This window comes from Lepidochelys kempii, chromosome 11 (assembly GCF_965140265.1).
Source record: "Lepidochelys kempii isolate rLepKem1 chromosome 11, rLepKem1.hap2, whole genome shotgun sequence".
Classification (NCBI taxonomy): domain Eukaryota; kingdom Metazoa; phylum Chordata; order Testudines; family Cheloniidae; genus Lepidochelys; species Lepidochelys kempii.
This window is the reverse complement of record NC_133266.1, coordinates 78,694,810-78,718,410: the sequence shown is the minus strand read 5'-3', so window position 1 is coordinate 78,718,410 and position 23,601 is coordinate 78,694,810. Positions and strand designations below refer to the sequence as shown.

The 23,601-nt window shown below is 43.5% G+C and overlaps 1 protein-coding gene across 6 annotated transcripts in view; it reads left to right on the top strand.

Annotated features, from left to right (window-relative positions):
• PCNT (pericentrin) overlaps positions 1-23,601 on the top strand; it is a 230,239-nt gene that overhangs the window by 118,471 nt on the left and 88,167 nt on the right. For all 6 annotated transcript variants that reach the window (XM_073306956.1, XM_073306954.1, XM_073306953.1 and 3 more), the window contains 6 exons: positions 5,375-5,521; positions 8,905-9,056; positions 9,911-10,125; positions 10,805-11,010; positions 12,561-12,723; positions 23,363-23,575. In XM_073306956.1, the coding sequence (XP_073163057.1) occupies positions 5,375-5,521; positions 8,905-9,056; positions 9,911-10,125; positions 10,805-11,010; positions 12,561-12,723; positions 23,363-23,575 (1,096 nt within the window). The remainder of the gene's footprint in view (positions 1-5,374; positions 5,522-8,904; positions 9,057-9,910; positions 10,126-10,804; positions 11,011-12,560; positions 12,724-23,362; positions 23,576-23,601) is intronic.

Sequence of the window (23,601 nt, the reverse complement as noted above, 5' to 3'; positions counted from 1 at the left end):
TTGTAAGGAAGACACGAGAAGTAACTCTTCCGCTCTACTCCATGCTGATTAGGCCTCACCTGGAGTATTGTGTCCAGTTCTGGGCTCTACATTTCAGGAAAGATGTGTTCAAATTGGAGAAAATCCTGAGAACAGCAACAAAAATGATGAAAGGTATAGAAAACATGACCTATGAGGGAAGATTGAAAAAATTGGGTTTGTTTAGTCTGGAGAAGAGAAGACTGAGGGGGAACAGAAGTTTTCAAGTACATAAAAGGTTGTTACAAGGAGGAGGAAGAAAAATTGTTCTTGTGAACCTCTGAGGATAGGACAAGAAGCAATGGGCTTAAATTGCAACAAGGGCAGTGTAGGTTGGACATTTGTAAAAACTTCCTAACTGTCAGGGCAGTTAAGCACTTGAATAAATTGCTTAGGGAGGTTTTGGAATCTCTGTCATTGGAGGTTTTTAAGAGCAGATTAGATAAATACCTGTCAGGGATGGCCTAGATCAGGCGTGGGCAATAATTTTTGCTGGAGGGCCACTCCAGGAATTTTGGTAAGTCATCACGGGTCACACATTTCTACTATATTAATGGAGGGAGTGTTGGGACTGGGAGGGACTTTGGTGCAGGAGGGGGTTCTGATGTGGGGCAGGGGATTGGGTGTAGGAGGGGGTGCACCTCTGGCCAAGAGGTGCTTACCACAGGTGGCTTCTGGTTGGTTGTGCAGCTGGGCCGTTAGGCAGGCTGCTTGCATGCCGTGGCCCCATGCCGCTCCCGGAAGTGGCCGGCTGCTGCTGACATGTCTCTGCATGCCCCTTGGAGGGAGGGGGCCAGCGAGTCTCCGTGTGCTGCTGGCGCACGCAAGCAGTGCTCCCGCAGCTCCCATTGGCCAGTTTAGTCTTTAAGGTGCCACCGGACTCCTCATTGTTTTTGTGGATACAGACTAACACGGCTACCCCTCTGATACCTGGGACTTCTTGTCACTTTCCCTTTCTTTTAAGGGAAAGGTGGGTGGGGGGGAGAGTCAAGTTTGGGAAACAAAGGATTCCCGCCTTATGTAAATCCTATTTAAGGTTGGAGAGGAAGTCAAACAGGACTCCTCACCATGGCCTGTCTGCCCAAGAAGAAATACTGAAGGCAAGGGGGGAGTCCAGACTGAGACAGGAGTCCAATCTGAAAACGAATATAACTGGAACTCTGAACTACAGAAACTTCTCAAACTGCCTGCAACAATATTTAGGGTGAGAAATACTATTTGTAACTAATTTCTTTAGTGAAACTAGCTTAGTTTTCATGTTTGTTTTCATTTGCTTAGTAATCTGCTTTGTTGTGTTTGTTACCCCTTTTATCACTTAAAATCTGCCTTTTTATAGTCAATAAAATTTGTTTTCATAGAATCATAGAATATCAGGGTTGGAAGGGACCTCAGGAGGTCATCTAGTCCAACCCCCTGCTCAAAAGCAGGACCTATCCCCAATTAAATCATCCCAGCCAGGGCTTTGTCAAGCCTGACCTTAAAAACCTCTAAGGAAGGAGATTCCACTACCTCCCTAGGCAACGCATTCCAGTGTTTCACCACCCTCCTAGTGAAAAAGTTTTTCCTAATATCCAACCTGAACCTCCCCCACTGCAACTTGAGACCATTACTCCTTGTCCTGTCCTCTTCTACCACTGAGAATAGTCTAGAACCATCTTCTCTGGAACCACCTCTCAGGTAGTTGAAAGCAGCTGTCAAATCCCCCCTCATTCTTCTCTTCTGCAGACTAAACAATCCCAGTTCCCTCAGCCTCTCCTCATAAGTCATGTGTTCCAGACCCCTAATCATTTTTGTTGCCCTTTGCTGGACTCTCTCCAATTTATCCACATCCTTCTTGTAGTGTGGGGCCCAAAACCGGACACAGTACTCCAGATGAGGCCTCACCAATGTCGAATAGAGGGGGACGATCACATCCCTCGATCTGCTCGCTATGCCCCTACTTATACATCCCAAAATGCCAATGTTTTGTTTATTGTTAAACCCAGTTTCTGTAATTTGTAACTGGGCGGGTAAGAAGTGTGCACACCTCTCTCCACATTGAGGAAGGGGGTGAATTTCAAAATATATCTTTGGGTCTGCGCTCCAAGAAAGATGGATATCCTGAGTGCTGGAGCTAGTCTCTTTAAATGAGTCTTCCCAGAGCTGATCTGCAGCTGGGTGTGGCCCTGTGTGTGTGTGTGTTAGAGGAGGTTTTAAGAGCCTGGCTCAGCAAGACAGGTTAAAGAGGACCCATGCTGGCAGAACAGGTAGACTCTGGTATCTCAGCATATCAGGTGGTTTCCCAAGGGGTCCAACCTGTCACAGTATGCACTGGAATCCCATTTGCTTCTCCATCCCCAACTATAAATATCGTGACTGGCACAACTCATATAGGGTGGAGAGCTTGTCTTCAAAGTCATATTATTCAAGGCAAATGTGCAACTCAAGAATCCATTCTCCACATTAACCTACTAGAGCTCAGAATGGTCAGATCTGACTGCGGACATTTTCTACTTATGATTGAAGGTCAGTCCATGAGGATAATGAGACAGCATGGCCGGCATGTATAGTATAAATCACCAGGGAGGAGGAAGATCCTCCTCCTTTTGTATAGAACCAGTAAAGCTGTGGAACTAGTGCATAGCCCATTAAATCTTCAACTCTGTCACATACTTACCAGGCTTCCAGAACACCACTGTCAACAACTTGAGCAGACACTTCTGCCATGATAGCAAATGGGACCTCAACCCCTTGATGTTTCTTACCTGGAGTTCTCCAGAATTAGATCTCTTCGCCACTGCCCCCAACAGAAAATGCTGAATACTCTGCTCAGGAGGGTGTGTTAGTTGTCATTCTCTGGGAGGTGTCTTTCTCATTTTGTGGTCCAGAAACCTCTTATAGGCCTATTTTCTGATGCCATTGCTACTCAGAATCATAAACAAGATCAAGCAGGACAGAACCACAGTCATCCTAATTGCAGTAATTTAGCCCAGTCAGATATGGTTCCCATACCTGATTTGCACCTCCTCTTGTCCTGCACTTTGATAACCAATAATACCTGACCTGCTAACCCAGGACTCGGTGGAAGGTCTTCACCCCAATTTGACAGCTCTGCATCTCAAGGCTTGGCATATAGATGGATCTTATGGGTAGAGATCTCGTGTTCAAAAGAATTGCAAGAAGTTTTGCTCAATAGTAGAAATGAGTCAACTAGAAAAACATACCTGCAGAAGAGGAAGAGGTTCCAAAGGTACGTCTCCTGTTGAAATACAATCTGTCTGATATATTGGATTACCTTTTGGGTATGAAGAACTGGGACCCTCTGTTGGAGTTCCATTAAAGTTCATTTAGTGGCTATTGCAATTTTTCCATTCCTCAGTCAAGGGTTTTTTATTCTTTACTCACCTCACCACTTCATGATTCATCAAAGAATTATCAGATCTTTTTCCTCATGTCAAACAGTGTAACCCGGAGTGAGACTTATACATTGTTCTCAATTCTCTAATGAGGCCTCCCTTTGAACCACTGGCTAAATGTTCCCTTCCACGATTGTTTGTGAAGACTGCAGACTTAGTGGCTATTACCTCCACTAGGACAACTGATGAGTTAGTGGGCTTTGATTGCTGATTCTTCCTACACCACATTTTATAAAGAAAAGGTCTCTCTCTGGTCACACTTCCACTTTTGCCCAAGGTAACCTCAGACTTCCACATCAACTAGGACATTCCACTTCTGGTTTTCTACCCCAAACCTCCTCAGACTAGAGAGGAAGCCTCTCTTCACACCTTAGATGTCAGAAGGGCATTTGTCTTTTATTTGGAAAGCGCTAAATCCTTTAGTGTCTCTGCCAGACTGTTTGTGGCAGAGTTAGAGGAGCCTTTGTCTCCACCCAAAGACTCTCAAAGTGGGTTTTTGGTTGTATTCTCTGTTGCTACAAGGCCAATCTCCTCCTCTGGTTATATCTCACTCCACTTGATCAAAGTCTACTTCCATAACCCCATTAAAGAATGTTCCCGTTGGATAAATATGCAAAGCTGCCACTTGGGCTTTGATTCATATCTTTTTCTAAACATTACATTCTATACATGCCTCTAGAGCAAGATTCCACCTTGGCATTGTTAGTCTCCAGTCAGTCTTAGATCTAGCTCCAAAACATACACCTCCTTTACAGTGTAATGCTGAGGAGTCACCTGAAGTGGAGCACCGATATAAGGACATTACTTGGAGGAGGAGGCGTTCCTTACCCTTGCAGTAAGTGGAATTCTTTGAGATATTTGTCCCTCTGGATGCCCAGTAGGTGCCATCCTTTCCTTCTGCTTTGGAGTCTTCCTTTGTGGGACTCTGAGTTAGAGAAGGAACTGAATTGGGTTGTCTGATGCTGACCTTATATACACTTATCACGAGGCATGAAGATAACTAGGGTGTTTGTGTGGACTGAACTGGCATTGCTACCAGAAGTCTCTGATCAAAGGTGTATGGGGCATGTGCACAATTGAAGTGGAGCACCTGTAGGGACAAACGTCTCAAAGAACTTCAGTTACCGTACAGGGTAAGTATCTCCTCCTTTAATACAGTGTCATTGGTAGGATATTTTGTACCAAGGTGGCTGCCTCCAGAAATGTCTTTAGAAATTCAAGATGTGATTAAGCACTTTCAAATATTTTCAATTTAAGCATCACTTACCAATATTATTCCTTGGTTTTGAATGTTGAGACTGCTGGGTTGAAAAGAGTTAGTGGATTTTTTAAAATACATTATCTCTGTACAATTTTTAGCTGTTTCAAAAGATACTTCTCTGCACTTGCTCTGTTGGATCCTTTGAATTAATGAGTTCTCCCAAATGCTACTCTTAGAAGCATATCGGTAAATCTCCCAGTGTAACTATAATGTTGTGTTGTCATTCCCAGTATTCTCTCTAGAAAGCACTATGTCTGATATTGATAGCTATACCAGATAAGCATTTCTGATATTTTTATAGTCTTCCTGGGAAATACTATATTTTGGGGACAATAATCTCTAATGAACAATAGTGAGGAACAGAGTTGTTTGTTCAAATGCTACGCCAAGGAACAGTACTGCTCTACATGTGGGTGCTTCAGTGCCCCCATGTTCAGAGATGCACTAGTCTTTATGCTGTCACCGTATCTCAGATCTTAACAGAGAACTTGATAAAGTATTGGTACTGGTGAGAATATGTTATGTGAGTTTATTGAAAACAGTGTAGGAATTTTTTTTGACATTTCCAGATAGTCACTTCATCTACGTAAATATTCTCTAAAGTGCCACACTTCTTGGTAATTTTTAGTTAGATTTCTGCAAATTGTTTTTGGTTGGTTGGTCTGGGAATCTTTTTTTAAAACTTTTTTTTTTAATGCAGGAGGAATTTAATGCTGAAAGGAAGACTGCCTGGCGCAGCAAGGAGCAGGTGTTGATACAAGAGACAGAAAAGGCACAAGCCCGTTACCAAAAGGAGAGAGAGGAGTTATCAGCACAGATCCAGGAAAAGACAAATATAATCATCCAGGTATGTGAAAATACTGAGGCATAGATTTTAATTGCACTTTCCTTGTGTCTTGTTTAAACATAGCTTTCCTCTCCTTCCCCTTTCCCCATTAAGATGTATATGTATAGGGGCTACCACTTTGGTGCAGTCATTGGTTTATATTAACTAGTTTTTGAGGCACTGTTGGCTGCTTCTGTTAGCTAGTGTGTTATGGGGGTATCATTGTACCTCAGTGGGTGGAGAAAAAGTTGTGTGATGCAGCATGGTTGTGGCTGATACAGGAGGGAACCTATCCAGTTATTTCAGTGATTATTCTATTTTCCTGAGATATAATATTTTAATGATTTTCTGGTATTGAGAAAAATGTACGAGGTATGTCACAAAAACAAACAATGACATGATCCCTGCGTTGAAGTGAGGGTATCAGACAAGGGCGAGGAAGGGATGGACAAGGATGACAATAATTACTCTTAAGGCATGTGCATATATTGATGATTCTGTGTGTTCGATTGCTTACCTGTCCTGCCCTTGTTTCTTGTAGGTGAGATGGGTAAGGTTTAGGAGGGAGATGGCTTGGCAAAGAAATTTGAGGCATCAGGGGCAGCATGAAAGAAGGTGCAGACACCTGTGAGGGACGATGAAGGGGGGTATCAAGGCTGATGTATAGATATCTAACAACATTGCCTCTTCTATAAACTCTATAGTCCTCTCTTGGTTACAGAAACTGAACTTCGATTCTCCTACATAGTAACTCATACTTTTTTGTAATGCATAAGTATTAATGTTAGTAGTATTAGATAAAAAATAAGCTACCTTTGTGACTTTCTTGAAACAAAATTGAAAATTATTTCTTTAAAATTTTATGCAATTACAAGGTGCCTTGTTTTACATCAAAACAGTTTAACTAATCTTAATACTGTAAATCATACTAGGCCCCTCCATCCCCATATTGTAGTAATTGGTTTAAATCTTTTGTTAAAGTTTAAGAAAAATTCATTCTCCATCGATTGGAAAACTATCAAAACTGTCCATGAGTAAATTTAGTTTGGAAATTAGAAGGTTTCTAACCATCAAAAGTTTTGCTAATTGCACGGAAAGATGGATCCAAGAATGAGAGTGATTAATCTAAGAGTATGTCTATACTGGCAAGTTTCTGCGCAACAAGTTACACCACTTTTATTAAAGCCCTGGAATTAAACCGCTGTGGCGTGTCCACACTGTGCTCCTTGTGATGGTGGAGCTCGTCCACATTAGCAGCGCTTACAACTGCAAAGAGAGCAGTGCATTGTGGTAGCTATCCCACTGTGCATCTGGCTGCAGGGTGCTTTGGGAAGGGTTTGCAGTGCCTCATGGGCAGACACAGCATCACATGATGCAGGTTTCCCAATCCCATTGTTCCATGGGCATCCTACTACATTGCCAGCTGCTTTTCAACTGCAGGGATGGGGGGGCAGAGTGTGTGACAGGGAGAGTGTGTGTGTGGAGGGTGGGAGAGACAGTGTGTTTTGGGGGACAGAGAGTGTGTCAGCATGCTGTCTTGAAAGTTCAGACAGCATCAGGAAGCAGCCAGTCCTGGGGAGGGGGAAACACTGACGTCAGCCCCTGTCTCCCTCCCCAGCTATCTCTGTGTGTGTGTGTGTGTGTCGCGCTCTCTCTCTCTGACAGGCATGCCTGCCTCTGTGTTCAACAGCAGGAAAATTCCACATTAATGGTTTGCTTTGTGTCCCAGAGCAGATCTGCACAGCATGCAAGGGCTGTCAGAAATGGAGCTTTGAAAGGGGAGGAGTGCATGTCTCCAGGGCAGCAGAGTTCAAAACAATGAGCAGAGTGGCCACTTGAGGGATTATGGGACACTTGCGGAGGCCAAATGATTGCTTTCTGTGCTGTAATGTGTTTACACTGCCAATACAGCACTGGGGCCTCTTCGCTTTAAGGCTTAGGACTCTCGGGCAAGGTGCTTTTTTTGCAGTGTAGACTAAGTGGCTTGGCAGTGTGTACACCTCAGGAGTTACACCACAGAAGGCTGCTTTACTGCGCAGTAACTTGCTAGTGTGGACAAGGCCTAATTTAGCTTGTTTGGAAAGCTCTTGCAGAGCAGAAATCTTGGTGGAATCAGGATTCCCTCCCGGCTTTAGGATGGGCAGTGACAGACTGTAAAGGCTGTGTGTCTTAGGGCTTGTCAACGCTGGCAGTTTACAGCGCTGCAGCTTTCTCTCTCGGGGGTGAAAAAACACCAGCACTGGGAGCAGCGCCTCTCGTGGAAGTCGTTTTTTTAGAGCGCTGGGAGAGCTGTGTCTCACCTCTGCTGTGACTATACAAGCCACATTAAAGCTCTGCGAGTGTAGACTAGCCCTTAAACAGGAAATTTAGAAACAGCAAATGAATTAAAATTAGCTGGTTTTTGTACTCAGAATAATTAAAAGTGAAGGTGAGTTGTCAAGGTTGGAAATGAAAGGGGGTAAAGTACCAGTTTAGTTGTGGTGCTCCCTTCTAACAGTTCAGGAGAATCCCAGAGTTTATTTTAATGTTGTTGGTCAATATTTAATGCAAATGCTCAAAATGTAGAATTGTTACATAAAAACTATTCTACAATGAAACTTCATTTTCTGTTTAGTAGAAAAACTGGAAATTGGTAATAGTAACTTCAAGAAGAGCATACGGTGTTTAATGAACAACGGCAGAAAATTGGCAGGGAAATGGAACGCTCCTCCTACCTCTTCAAAGCTAAAGTATAGTTAAATACTTGCTTTGTGTTGTGGCAAAGTTGTTGCCATAGTAATGGTATGTTCAGGTGATCAGGTGTCATGTTATTTATGTAAATGTACTGGATAGCTGCAGGCAGTTAAAGCACTATTTGCTTTTAAAAGAACAGCATATTGAAGTCAACTTAACACAAAAATGAGAGCAGAGAATAAAGGATGTTTTCTGGACAAAAAAGGTTTACTGCCATAAAAAATGGAGAAAAGTTGGTTGGGATGGGATCTGTTGAAGAGTGTGTGGTGCAGTGTAGAAAATTCTGCCAGAGCACTGCCTTCTGTCCTTGAGACGTGGATGGAGGTAATGCAAAACAAACTGAAGTGTCATGAAGAGGCTATATAACTTGCCAGTATTACTTCAATGTGCTGAGACTATCTATGGATGAAGATTGAACAGCGACTTTAAACAAAACTATACTAGAAAGAGAGAAAAACAATTTTAACCGCCATTCTGTTTTGGTCTTTCTGCTGTCCTCCAACTCTTGTGGTATTAGAATCCATTATAAATGAAATGTGGTCTCCAAAACCGTTTGTGATTTCTCTGTATTGTAGATGAGATTTCATAATGAGATAACTGAATAAAGCTCTGCTGGTTTGGTAAAAATGACTGGCTTTTTATCCCTTGCCTTGTTGTTCCATTTCCCACAGCTGGAAAAGAAAGTGGAGTCTTTAAATCATGAGTTGGAGGAGACTAGCTCTGAGCTAGATACCCTCCTACAGCGACGAGACAGAGAAAACCAAGAAGGAGAGTACTTGGTAGCTATGTTGAGATCTGATATTGAACTGTCCCAGAATGAAAGGTTAGTTCATTTTGGGTTATATAGTGTGCCATGTCTTATATATCTTTTTTTTGCTTCCTTAAACGAAAAAGTAACTAAGCCAAATTACATGTATAGGAAGGTGACAATGTTTTCGCTATTTTTGAAGCATATCCAAGTTACTGTTAGTCTTTACTTGACATGCTAAAAATCTAGGACACCTTGAAAATGAACATTACCATTCTGATACCCACTTCACTAACTCTGGTATCTGTTTATTATCTGAAATAGGTATACAAATTAGCTCAGAGTTTGAAAAGAAAGGTGAAGACTTTTTTGGGGGTCAGATGGAAGAGCAGGGTAGATTTTGTTTTTAATTTACCTCTGGAAAAAAGAACAGGAGGACTTGTGGCACCTTAGAGACTAACCAATTTATTTGAGCATGAGCTTTCGTGAGCTACAGCTCACTTCATCGGATGCATACCGTGGAAACTGCAGAAGACATTATATACACACAGAGACCATGAAACAATACCTCCTCACACCCCACTGTCCTGATGGTAATAGCTTATCTAAAGTGATCATCAAGTTGGGCCATTTCCAGCACAAATCCAGGTTTTCTCACCCTCCACCCCCCCCACACACAAAATGTGATTATCATGCACATTGTAGGGAGGGTGGTCACTTTGGATAAGCTATTTGGGAATTTAGTAGTGAAAATAGCTGCAAAGTGACATCCTTACTAGAAGAGGCATTTAAATATTGATAATATGCTGTGTCACAGAATCTTTCAAACCTGCAGAGAGGTTTTGAATTTTTAAAGTGTTATCAATATTTAAGTACCTCTTCTAGTTGAAATATACTGTACTTTGCATTTTATGGTATTTCTGTTCTAGGAAAAAACTGCAGGAATCTTATCAGCAAGTTTTGAAATTATTTGTGGAAATGGTAAAGGCCACTATCGCCACAGAAGACCTTATCTGTAAGAAAGTTGGTCTCTGTCTTGATGACAGTCTGGCATCTGGAGATTCTAGAGAAAGCCGCAGTATGATGGAAGAAGTGGGATTCATACAGCATTTCAAAGCCAGAGAGAAGCGTGACCTAGAAAAAAGTGAGTGTCAGTCTGGGCATAGTTATTTTTTTAAGATACTGTTAATTTCATATCATACAGCTAAGGCTCTCCACATGGATATTTTATATTGCAGTGTTCTCCACATCCACCCAGTGGGGTTCTCCAAAGTTGTGATGGACTCTGTCAATATCCTGCTTTAATCCTCTTGACCATGAAGATGCTGTACTGTGGCAAAGATAGTTCCATTAAAATGGTTTTGATGAGCACATAATGTGCCCTTCTCAACTTCCTAATAGGAGACAAGCATTTTTCTATCATAGCATTGTGAGCCTGAACTGGAACAATGAATGGCTGGTCTGGTCTTGGACTTTGTAGCAACTATGTGCAGGCCACAGGGCCTCCTGTTATATCTTAAAAGATTTGTCATATCTAACTGGGCAACATTCATCTAGGTGTAACTATTCTCTTCAAACATCTCAAAGTAGTTTGATAACTTACAAAAATACGTCCAAATCTGATGAAGGGGCATGTCAGTTTTTAAGTATTAAAGAACTTCTTTATGTTGAGATGTTTTCCACTAATTAAACATCGCTCAGTCCCAAGTAGTGTCACTGTTACATTTGTATATGATCATGTCAGTCAGCTGTGTAACGAGTAGCTGTTTCTGGACTAATTTTTTGTAATAGTGTTTTTTCTAATTCATTTAATTTTTTGGTAGGTGACCTGGATGAAACTCTTACAGAACACAACCAGGTGTCTGCAGTGACAGATGAAGGGTCTGAGTTGAGCCAACACTTATGTGAGAGTGTTTTTGCAAGCCCAGACCTGGCATTGGAGAATGAAGAGATGATCCTGAAAATTTGTTGCCGTTTGCGTACTGCTGTGGAGAAACTTCTAGAGCTGGTTACAGAATCAACTAAACAAGTAAAACTAGATCTCAGCCTTTAGCTACATATTGTCATAGGCAATTGGGGTCTGATCCTGTGACATGCTGACACCCTTGGGCATTAAGGAATTCAGCACTTTGTAGGATTGGGTTCTTGGGAAAGTGCATGAAAAGCTATGTACACAGCTCACATTTCCAATAAGAAATCTGTACACCTCTTCCTACTTGCTGCATTGATGGTTCTGCCCTCATTAACTATAAGAACTGTTCTTGTAATGTCTGTTAATATGTGCAGTAGAACCTCAGAGGTTACGGACACTAGAGTTATGAACTGACTGTTCAACAACATACCCAATTTGGAACTGGAAGTATGCAATCAGGCAGCAGAGACCAAAAAAAGCACTGTACAGAACAATACTGTGTTAAATGTAAACTAAAAAAAAATAAGGGGAAAGCTTTAAAAAAAAATATGACAGGGTAAAGAAAGAGTTTCTGTGCTTGCTTCGTTTAAATTAAGATGCGTTTTTCTTCTGCGTAGTAAAGTTTCAAAGCTGTATTAAGTCCGTGTTCAGTTGTAAACTTTTGAAAAATCAACCATTATGTTTTGTTTAGAGTTATGAACAACCTCCATTCCCAAGGTGTTTGTTACGCTGAGGTTCTACTATATTTTGGACCTGGATTAGATTACATGCCATCTGTATTTTATGGGGTGCTTGTAATAATGAAACAAGATGTTTGTTGTTATGGCAAGGTTTAAACTGGAACTTTACCCACCAGTTTTATAGATATATATTCAGCTTCCTTGTTGGAGATCAGAATTAGGATTTTCATGTTGCCTGTAGTGAAGCAAAGGGCAGAGGAGCGCTTTCAGACCCCTCTGAAGTGACCTTCCTGCATAAAACAGTGATGACTGACCCTAGAGGGGGCCACTTTTACTGGGGAAAACTGTCATGACAGAGGCTTCGTAGGAAAGGGGTAAAGGGCAAATAATGAAGAATCTTAACCCCACATACCTGCAAATATACTTTGAATGGCTTACATACTGTGTAAAGGGGTGGAAGACTTTTACAATGAAAACTATTGCATAGCTGAAAGACTAAACCTGTAGATGTTTCAGTGATGGCAAACTGAGAATTTGGAATTGAGTTAAGAACTGCAAGGAGAAAGATCCATCGCGTGCTTCACAATATTGTGAATCTCTGTAACTCTAAAGAGAAACTTTTGACTTCACTGGGAGCCAGTAGCAAAATTACCTTTGACTTCAGTGAGCCATAAAACACATTTTTAAAGTCATGCACTATGCAGTGAGGTGGTTCTTTTAATAAAAATATAATAAAGACCTATTTTTATTATTACTGCTTCAAAACAGTTAGTTGGCTATTAATACGTTAAAACAAAGTCCTGTAATAAAACATGTTAGGAATATGCAGCAATTAAGCTACAAGCTGCTTTGTAATTGGCAGAAGCACTTGATAGATAAATATTACAAAAATGAAAATAAGTTCTGTCTTTATAAGGGTTCAGATGATCATTGCAGTTCACATGTTTAGTGTCGTATGTTGTGATGTGCCTTTTTTTTTTTTTAAAGTTGGAGAAAACACATGAAATTCACGCTCACTTTGAGGAGGAATTCAGCCGCAGAAATCAGGAAACTGCCCAAGTGGTGAGTCAGCACCATGATCTAATGGAGTGTCTAAATGAGGAAAGTGAGGCAAAGAATCAACTGGCACTGGAGCTTCATAAAGCAGAAGGTAAGGAAATGAAACCGAAACAGATTTCAGATGTTATTTATATAATATAACAAAACATATTTGGAGGTGGATAAATGAATTTATAATGCACATTGAATTGTTTTACCTGCCCACTTTGGCATTCTAAATCCCTGTGTCACTTGAAACGGATACGTCCTCTTTCTCCCCGCAGATGTGGCACTTGCCTCCCCACCATCAGAGTTACTTACCTGAGCCCCGGAATGGGCCCAGTGTTCAGGATTGTACTAGTGGCATGTTTTTTATGCTAAAAATGTCAGGACTTTAAAAACCAGTATCTCACATTCTTGCATGGCTAGAAATGGGAGCTTTATTCGGGAAGGGGAGATGCCTAGTTTCCCAGTGGGTCCCAGCACTCACAGCTAGTCCAGGAAGGACCCACTGACAGTAGAAGGAAATATTTGATGAGGATGTATGCAAAGGAAATGATAAGACATGGGAGACAAAAGAAAGAAAAGGCTATTAACTGGAGAGCAGTGAATACCAACTGTCAGGCAAAATCGGAATTGCTAAATAATTATTTTACTTTGTCTAGCACTGAAAGAAACAAGTGACCATAGTACTTGATGTTTGTAATTTTAAAACTAGCAGGATGTGATGAAAATTACTCAGAGTATTGCAGGAAGTAATCAAGGAACTCTGTCATTAGCAGTTGCTTTGGAAACTTCTGGTGGACAGAAGTCCTAAGAGGTGCATAGGGAAAACATACTGTCCGTTTTGGGAAATGTGAGACCCAGTGAAATACAAACCAGTTGTTCTCTGACTACATGGGAGATAAAAGCCAGCATAGGTTTAAAAGACTGATGATCGCACCAAAATGCATGTTATGTCATTCCTTATCAAATAACTAGTTTAATAGTATTATTGAATTTTTGTAGTGTGCTTTATGCCCTCAAAGCACTCGGAAACATTACCTAATTAAGCCTGATATCAACCTTTGTAGGCAGATATTACACCCATTTTACACATGAGGAAATTGATCAACAAAAGGCTGTGCTGTCCATTTCTTTGGGGAGTGTGGGGGAGAGGCTGTTTAGAGAAAGGGTAATGGTTGTCACAGTTGCCTACAAGGATGCTATAAACAGGAAGGGGAAGAGAAATGTTACCAATAAGACATGAAATCATGGATTTAAATGGGAGTGAATTTCAACTTTAAATATCTATTTTAAGAAGTGCCGATATTTGAGCGTTACCCTCTCTTACAAATATATTTAAAACAGGGAAAAGTGTGTTCTGGCATTATGGCATGCACCTAAAGGCAGTGGTGGAATTCATCAGTACTTGAGATTTTGGTCACAACTTGATGAGCATTTTTTATGCTGAAAGTCCTGCCAAAGAGAAATAAGACTAATGACCAAAAAGAGACTTTTCCCCTAGCCTTTATGATTATATGAATGGGTGTGATACTCCTTTTGAAAATTCTTTTGTTGTGTCTTGTACATGATAAACTTTACTGTTAAGAACATAAAAATGGCTATACTAGATCAGACCAATAGCCCACCCAGACCAGAATTTTGTCTTTCAATAGGGGCTGGTGCTAGATGTTTCAGATGGAGTGAACTGAACAGGGTAATTTATTGAGTGATCCATGCCCTGTTCTGCTGTCCCAGCTTGTAGCAGTCAGAGGTTTAGGGACACCCAGACCAGTGGTTTGCTTCCCAGCCTTCTTGGCAAATTGCCTTGGATGGACCTATCCTCCATGAACTTATCTGATTTATTTTTTGAACCCAGTTATGGTTTTGGCCTTCACAAGATCCCCTGGCAATGAGCTCCACAGGCCGACTGTGTGTTGTGTGAAGAAATATTTCCTTATGTTTGTTTTAAACCTTCTGCCTATTAAATTCATTGGATGGCCCCTGGTTCTTGTGTTACGTGAATGGATAACTAACATTTCCCGATTCGCTTTCTCCACACCATTCATGATTTTATAGGTCTCTATCATATCCTCTCTGAGTTCTCTTTTCCAAGCTCAACGGTCCCAGTCTTCTTACTCTCTTCATATGGAAGCTGTTCCATACCTCTGCTTGTTTCTCTAGCCTTCTCTGTGCTTTTTCCAATTGACCAGAACTGCACACATTATTCAAGGTGTGGGTGTACCATGGATTTATATAGTGGATTTAAAGTTAACATGTAACAGATTTGCTTTTACAGTGATTTTCAACCTTTTTTTCATTTGCAGACCCCTAAAAAAACTTCGAATGCTGGTGCAGACTCCTTTGGAAATCTTAGACATAGTCTGCAGAGCCCAGGTTGAAAACCACAGTTCTGTGGTAATGACAACCTTCTGTGGACCCCTTAGACATAGTCTGTGGACTACCAGGGGTCTGCGGATCACAGGTTTAAAACCACAGAGCTAGTATATATCTAAATTTTGGCTTGTATAAGTTACAAATAAATGTTCATTAAGGGATTTCTTTCATAAGTCTGTGCTGCTGTTTGTGCAAGGCACACCTCTGGTACAACTTGGACCTGTCTAATAGCTCAAAGAAAACGTAAACATGTTATATGCACTATCAATACATATGCTGAGAACTAGCCAGGCTCTTCTGTCATATGCCCTTATTTTAGTTAATTTTTTTCCTGCAGACAGTCTTTGGGGCAGCTTAAAATTAGTATGTTATGGGTATTTTTTCTACGACTGAACTAAGATACAGTACTTGAATTTAAAATAAACGGTTTGTTCTTTGTGTGCTGCCCCTTTGGGTACTCCACTTCGGGTGTTGGTGCGTCCCGGCACCGTTGATCGGAGATTTATGGTAGCTGTGTCTGCGCGGGTAGGCATCTTGCGATACCACTGGTGCTGCATTTAGTGCGTGCGCAACCTGAGCCCTCTAGTTCCTTCTCAACTGTCCTGGGCTGAAGACTGAGTTCTGGGGGGGTATCAGCACTCTTCCCTCAAACCATTAAAAAATTGTTTAATTAGATAGTTAGTTAGAAAGCGTAAGTGTTTAGTTTTATTGAGGGGAAAAAATTTTTTTTCGTTAGCTACCTCCTCTCAGGGGACGGTTATCCGTTAAGATGCCTGGCTCCTCAGGCTTCAAATACTGTGGCTCCTGCCGTGAAGCTATGCCCATTTCCGATGGGCATTCATTGTGTGTGTGCTGTCTTGGTGAGGGGTATAACCCCCAAAATGCCCCCACTGCAGCAATTTGAGAGCCAGAGCCCAATGTGACAGGGATCTCCGGCTAAAAATGATTTTAATGGAGAAATCCCTCAAATCCGATTTGGACAAGCAGACTGCCTCTCCAGATACTCCTCAAACTGGAAAAGGAGACGTACCCTATGAAAGACCAAAAAAGAGGGCTCAAAATTCTCCGCAGAAAGTACTGTGAAAAGACAGGCGGTCTCCTGCCAGGTCGCTACCCCAGATGCCGACATATGCGTGTGGGAGCACCTATGATGCTCCAGGCACCTCCAGCAACGCCAAAGTCCGAGCAAAGGAGACAGAGTCGAGGCACAAAGACATGCCTCCTCCACGGCACCAAGTTCACCTGCAAGGGACTTGGCACCGAGCATCTCCTCAGGCACCATGCCTACGCCCTTAGCACCAACAACACAGTCGGCACTGGTGGAGAAAAACAAGTCGGCACCGACCGCACTGACTAAACAGCCACAGCATTTGTCGGCACTGACGCGTGCACTGATGAGAGCGGACCTCATGGCACTGATGATCCAGACATTGGCACCACACGGTCTCTGTTGCACCAGAAAGAGTTGGTGATACTGTTGGCACCGCACTCCCCAATACTCTGTACCGAGGGCTCCCCAACAGGCTATGGAGGAGATCCCAACATCTCTCATGACATTTCACAATTTTCCAGCGAAGACGAGGAGATGCAGGAGCAAAACACCTTCTCACTACACTATTCCCCACCAAAAGAACACCGACCACCTTGGAGCCATATGGGACCAAGATACCACTAGACAATTCAACCATGGTGCAGACCACCATGGATGTACTCCCCTGAGGCCTTCCCAATGCAGTGGGCACATTGGGAACCCTGGGCTTCTTACAGAGGTCCACATTACAGGTCACACACGGCGCACAGATATGAACTGCGCTCTAATCCTGCCTCTCCCACACTGCAGGCCACGGAGGCTCAGGACATAGGCGAGGACACAAAACTGGCACAGACCAAGAAACTACCTCTCCTGCTCACAACACTTCCTCCTCCCTAGATGAGGCTGCTAGGCCGCCACTGCCAACTTCAGGAGAAGATTTCAAGCAGTTTCAAGAACTGTTTAAGTGGGTCACTCACAGCCAGAAAATACCACTAGAGGAGGTGCAGACAAACCAGCACAAGCTGGTACAAATACTACAACCATAATTTACTTCCAAGATCGTTTGTCCTATCAACGATGCCATCTTGGAACCGGCGGAGACTGTCTGGCAGACACCGGCCTCAATTCTGCCAACATGCAAAAGGGGCAGACTCTCTTTGCACATCTGCCCCCCCCCCCCCAACAGCTTAGTGGTCAATGTTGCGAATCAACACGGCAAGCAACCACAGTTTAAATCTACACCACAGGAGAAAGAGCACAAGAGACTCTACCTATTTGGGTGTACAGTTTATTCTTCAGGCACCCTACAAATCAGAGTGGCCAATCACTCTGCATTGTTAGCTAAATATTACTATGATAACTATGTGAAACTTAGCTTGTTCATAGCAGAGTTCCCCAAGGAGAAAAGGTCACAATTTCAAGCCATCAGCAACGAGGGTCAACAGATAGCCATAACAGCCCTAAAAGCGTCGCTAGACACCACAGCCAGAACCATGGCCACAGCCGTAGTGATGTGCCGGGGATACTGGCTACAGGCCTTGCATATACCCGAGGAACTGCAAACAAAGGTAGAAGACCTACTTTTTGATTGAGAAAAGCTTTTCTCAAAGAAAACTGATGAGGTGCTTCATACGATGAAGGACTCTTGGGCCACCATCCGCACTTTGGTGATTTATACCCCACCTGCGAAGAGAAGAAGGTACCATAGAATAATAGAATATCAGGGTTGGAAGAGACCTCAGGAGGTCATCTAGTCCAATCCCCTGCTCAAATCAGGACCAACACCAACTAAATCAATCATTTGTCAAGCCGGGCCTTAAAAACCTCTAAGGATGGAGATTCCACCATCTCCCTAGGTCACCCAGTGCTTCACCACCCTCCTAGTGAAACAGTGTTTCCTAATATCCAACCTAGACCTCCCCCACTGCAACTTGAGACTATTACTCCTTGTCCTGTCCTCTTCCACCACTGAGAATAGTCTAGAACCACCTCTCAGGTAGTTGAAAGCAGCTATCAAATCCCCCCTCATTCTTCTCTTCCGCAGACTAAACAATCCCAGTTCCCTCAGCCTCTCCTCATAAGTCATGTTCCCCAGCCTGCCAATCATTTTTGTTGTCCTCTGCTGGACTCTCTTCAGTTTTTCTACATCCCTTCTGTGTTTGGGGAGATCAAAACTGGACGCAATACTCCAGGTATGGCCTCACCAGTGCCGAATATAGGGGAATAATTACTTCCCTCGATCTGCTCCTACTAATACAGCCCAATATGCCATTGGCCTTCTTGGCAACAAGGGCACACTGCTGACTCATATCCAGCTTCTCATCCACTGTAATCTCCAGGTCCTTTTCTGCAGAACTGCCGCTTAGCGAGTCGGTCCCTACCTGTAGCGGTGCATAGGATTCTTCCATCGTAAGTGCCGGACTCTGCACTTGTCCTTGTTGAACCTCATCAGATTTCTTTTGGCCCAATCCTCCAATTTGTCTAGGTCCCTCTGTATCCTATCCCTATCCTCCAGCATATCTGCCTCTCTCCCCAGCTTAGTGTCATCTGTGAACTTGCTGAGGGTGCAATTAATCCCATCATCCAGATCATTAATAAAGAATTTGAACAAAACCTGCCACAGGATTGACCCCTGGGGCACTCTGCTTGATACCGGCTGCGAACTAGACATCGAGCCATTGATCACTACCAGCTGAGCCCGACAATCTAGCCAGCTTTCCATCCACCTTATAGTCCATTCATCCAATCCATAATTTTTTAACTTGCTGGCAAGAATACTGTGGGAGACCGTATCAAAAGCTTTGCTAAAGTCAAGCTATATCCCGTCCACTGCTTTCCTTATATCCACAGAGCCAGTTATCTCGTCATAGAAGGCAATCAGGTTGGTCAGGCATGACTTGCCCTTGGTGAATCCATGTTGACTGTTCCTGATCACCTTCCTCTCCTCCAAGTGTTTCAAAATGGATTCCTTGAGGACCTGCTCCATGATTTTGCCGGGGACTGAAGTGAGGCTGACTTGGTCTGTAGTTCCCTGGATTCTCTTTTTTCCCTTTTTTTAATGATGGGCACTATATTTGTCTTTTTCCAATCATCTGGGACTTCCTCCTATCACCACGAGTTTTCAGAGATAATGGCTCTGCAATCACATCAGCCAACTCCCTCAGTACCTTTGGATGCATTAGATCTGGACCCATGGACTTGTGTATGTCCAGTTTTTCTAAATAGTCCTTAACCTGTTCTTTCACCACTGAGGGCTGCTCACCTACTCCCCATGCTGTGTTGCCCAGTGCAGCAGTCTGGGAGCTGCCCTTTTCTGTGAAGACCAAGGCAAAAAAAGCATTGAGTACTTCAGCATTTTCCACATCATCGGACACTAGGTTGCCTCCCCCATTCATTAAGGGTCCCACACTTTCCCTGACCTTTTTCTTGTTGCTAACGTACCTGTAGAAACCCTTCTTGTTACTCTTCACATCCCTTGCTAGCGGCAACTCCAGTTGTGCCTTGGCCTTCCTAATTACACCCCGGCATGCTCAAGCAATATTTTTGGACTCCTCCCTAGTCATCTGTCCAAATTTCCACTTTTTGTAAGCTTCCTTTTTGTGTTTAATTTCACAGAAGATTTCACTGTTAAGCCAAGCTGGTTGCATGCCATATTTGCTTCTTTTTGCACTTTGGGATCGTTTGTTCTTGCGCCTTCAGTAAGGCTTTTTTAAAAGACAGCCAGCTCTCCCGGACTCTTTGCCCCCTCATATTAGCCTCCCAGGGGATCCTGCCCATGAGTTCCCTTAGGGACTTTAAGCCTGCTTTTCTGAAGTCCAGGGTCCGTATTTTGCTATTCCCCTTCCTTTTTTCAGGATCCAGAACTCAACCATCTCATGGTCACTCCTGCCTAGGTTGCAATCCATTTCTACCTCCCCTACCAATTCTTCCCTGTTGGTAAGCAGCAGGTCAAAAGGAGCATGGCCCCTAGTTGGTTCCTCTAGCACTTGTATCAGGAAATTGTCCCCAACATTCTCCAAAAACTTCATGGATTGTCTGTGCACTGCTGTATTGCTCTCCCAGCAGATGTCAGGGTGATTGAAGTCCCCCAAGAAGTCCCCCAGGGCCTGTTATCTGGAGACTTCAGTTAGTTGTCCGAAGAAAGCCTCGTCTACCTCATCCTCCTGGTGTGGTGGTCTGTAGCACACGCCCACCATGCCATCACCCTTGTGGCTCTCGCTTCTAAACTTAACCCAAAGACTCTCAACAGGCTTTTCTCCAGTTTCAAACTGGAGCTCTGAGCAATCATACCGTTCTCTTACATACAATGCAACTCCTCCACCTTTTCTCCTGTACCTGTCCTTCCTGAAGAGTTTATACCCATCCATGACAGCACTCCAGTCATTTGAACTGCAACCCAAGTTTCTGTTTTTCCAATCCCGTCATAGTTCCTTGATTGTGCCAGGACTTCCAATTCTTCCTGCTTGTTTCCCAGACTTCTTGCATTTGTGCACATGCACCTGAGAAAATTAGCCGATTGCCCTACTTTCTCAGTATGAATAAGGAAGCTTCCCGTCTTGTACCCTACTCCTTGTGTTTCCTCCCAGTATCACACTCTCCCACTTACCTCTGGGCTTAGGTCACCATCCTCTGGTGAACCTAGTTTAAAGCCCTCTTCACTAGGCTAGCAAGCCTGCCTGCGAAGATGCTCTTCCCTCTCTTCATTAGGTAGATCCCATCTGTTCCTAGCAATCCTTCTTCCCGGAACAAAATCCCATGGTCGAAAAATCCAAAGCCCCCTCTCCGACACCACCTGCATAACCACGCATTCACCTCCACAATTTGACGGTCCCTACCTGGGCCTTTTCCTTCAACAGGGAGGATGGACGAGAACACGACTTGGGCCTCAAACTCCTTTATCCTTCTTCTTAGAGCCACGTAGTCTGCAGTGATCCGCTCAAGATCATTCTTGGCAGCTTCATTGGTGCCCACGTGGAGAAGTAGGAAGAGGTAGCGGTCTGAGGTCTTCAACAGTCTTGGCAAACACTCAGTCACGTCCTGGATTCTAGCTCCAGGCAAGCAGCACGCTTCTCAAGTCTCCATGTCTGGTCGACAGATGGATGACTCCCTCCCCCTTAGGAGGGAGTCCCCGACCACCACCACCCATCTCCTTCTCTTGGGAGTGGTGGTCATGGAACCCCCATCCCTAGGACAATGCATCCCATGCCTTCCGGCTGAAGCCAAGACTTCCCTACCTCAGGCCAGATTCATAACGCTCACAAACCTTATCTCAGATGTACGAGTCATCCTTCAAATATGGGATTGTACTGTCTTGCATTCACACTCGCTATGCACTGAAGCCATAAAATATGGAAGTGGTGCCTATAACACTACATAAACATCTCAGCATGCTACCTGCCTGGCTCTCAGAACGTGACAGCGGACACACTCAGTGGGTTCTTCTCTCAAGACCACACATGGGAGATGAATGGCAAAGTTCTGAGATGGGGAATTCCCATCATCGACTTGTTTGCATCCGCAACGAACCGCAAATGCGTAATGTTCTGTTCATGAGCAGGACTCTGATTACTGGGGAACGCCTTCCTTATCAAATGGGAGGCATGACTCGTATTCATTTCCACCGATTTCACTGATATCAAACATGATACATGAGATACGAACAGACAGGGCCAAGGTTATCCTCAGAGTCACGACATGGCCCAGACAAGCATGATACCCTTATCTGATGCGAATGGCGATATGTGCCCCACAAGACCTCCGTCCTCGTCCAGACCTGCTGTCTCAGCACTACGGTCGTACTCTTCACCTGAACCTGGAGCTACTCCACTTACAAGCATGGCTCCTACATGGTTCCATCATGGTGAACTAACCTACTCAGAATAAGTTAAACACGTGTTATTAAACAGCAGGAAGATGACCACGCGTAATACTTACTTTCAAAAATGTAAGAGGTTCTCCGCCTGATATCAAGAAAGACAATTAACGGCTTCTACAGTACCACTAGTGCTGGAATACCTACTGGAGCTGAAAAGTTCAGGTTTAACTATGAGCTCAATCAAAGTTCATCTGGCGGCCATTACAGAGTTCCATCAGGAGATGGATGGAACCTTGATATTCATGGACCCAACTACTAAACGCTTCCTCACGGGTCTCCTGAACGTTTAACCAGTATTTTGTCGGCCTACCCCGACGTGGGACCTCAGTCTGGTGCAGAAATGCCTCACCAGACCACCATTCAAACCATTAGCCATCTGTTCCATGCTACATTTATCCATGAAAGTGGCCTTTCTGGTCGCTATTACTTCTGCCAGAAGGGTGAGTGAGCTCATGGCTGATCCTCCATACACAGTATTCTTCAAAGAGAAGGTCATGCTGTGTCTGCACCCAAAATTCCTACCAAAGGTTACATCTACATTTCATCTGAACCAACCAATCCATCTCCCTGCATTCTACCCTAAGCCTCACGGGAATCCAAGAGAGGCCACCCTGCACCCACTAGCTGTTAGACATGTGCTAGCGTTTTACCTTGAAAGGACCAAACTCTTCCGGAATTCTCCTAGACTTTGTCTCTACTATTGAGCTCTCAAAAGGAGACACAGTATCTACTCAGAGATTTGTCTAACTGGATCTCCACATGCATTCAAATGTGCTATCGTGTCTGGAATACAGAACCATCGGAACACATTAGAGCACATTCTACTAGATCTGTTTCAACCTCAATAGCATTTCTACATAGTGTTCCAATATTAGAGATTTGTAAGGCGGCCACTTGGGCCTCCATCCACACATTTGCTGAACACTATGCAATCACTCATGACTCCAGGGCTGATGCCATAGTGGGCCTCACAATACTTACCTCAATGACTCAAATGAACCTGAAGTCCCCACAGCCATCTGAGGGGCACTACTGTACAGTCACCTGAAGTGGAACACCCACAGGGACAGCACTCGAAGAAGGGAAGGTTATTCACCTTGTGAAGGAACTGAGGTTCTTCGAGATGTGTGTCTCCTGTGGGTACTCCACTACCCGCCCTCTACTTCGGAGTTCACAGTAGGGACTCTGCAGTAGAGAAGGAACTGGAGGGCTCAGGTTGTGTGCACTGCGACCCACCTACTGTGCATGCATGACCCGCCCGGACACTGCTACTGTAAATCTCCGATCAGCTGTGCTGGGATGCACCAACACCCAAAGTGGAGCACCCACAGTGACACACATCTCAAAGAATCTGTTACTGCACAAAGTGAGTAACCTTCCCTTCCTATTGGTGATAGTTGATAGTACTTTATGTAAGAAATTCAGTGTCTACTCCTTTAGTTCACTTTTGCCTTTGGATTTTAGGTATCATTGAAGGCTATGTAGTAGAGAAAGCAGCCTTAGAAGAGGCAATGAGCCTGAAAGAAGAGTCTGAACGACGCCTTGTTTTGGAACTGGAGAGCCTGCAGGAACAGTTTCAGAAGCTAACCCAGGAACAGGCAATACTCTGTGAGGAGCGGGATATGCTAATAAGTCAAAAGAAAGCTCTGGCTGCCAACGTAGGAGAAATAGAAGTTGGTAAGAAATGCTTTAATAACATTTAT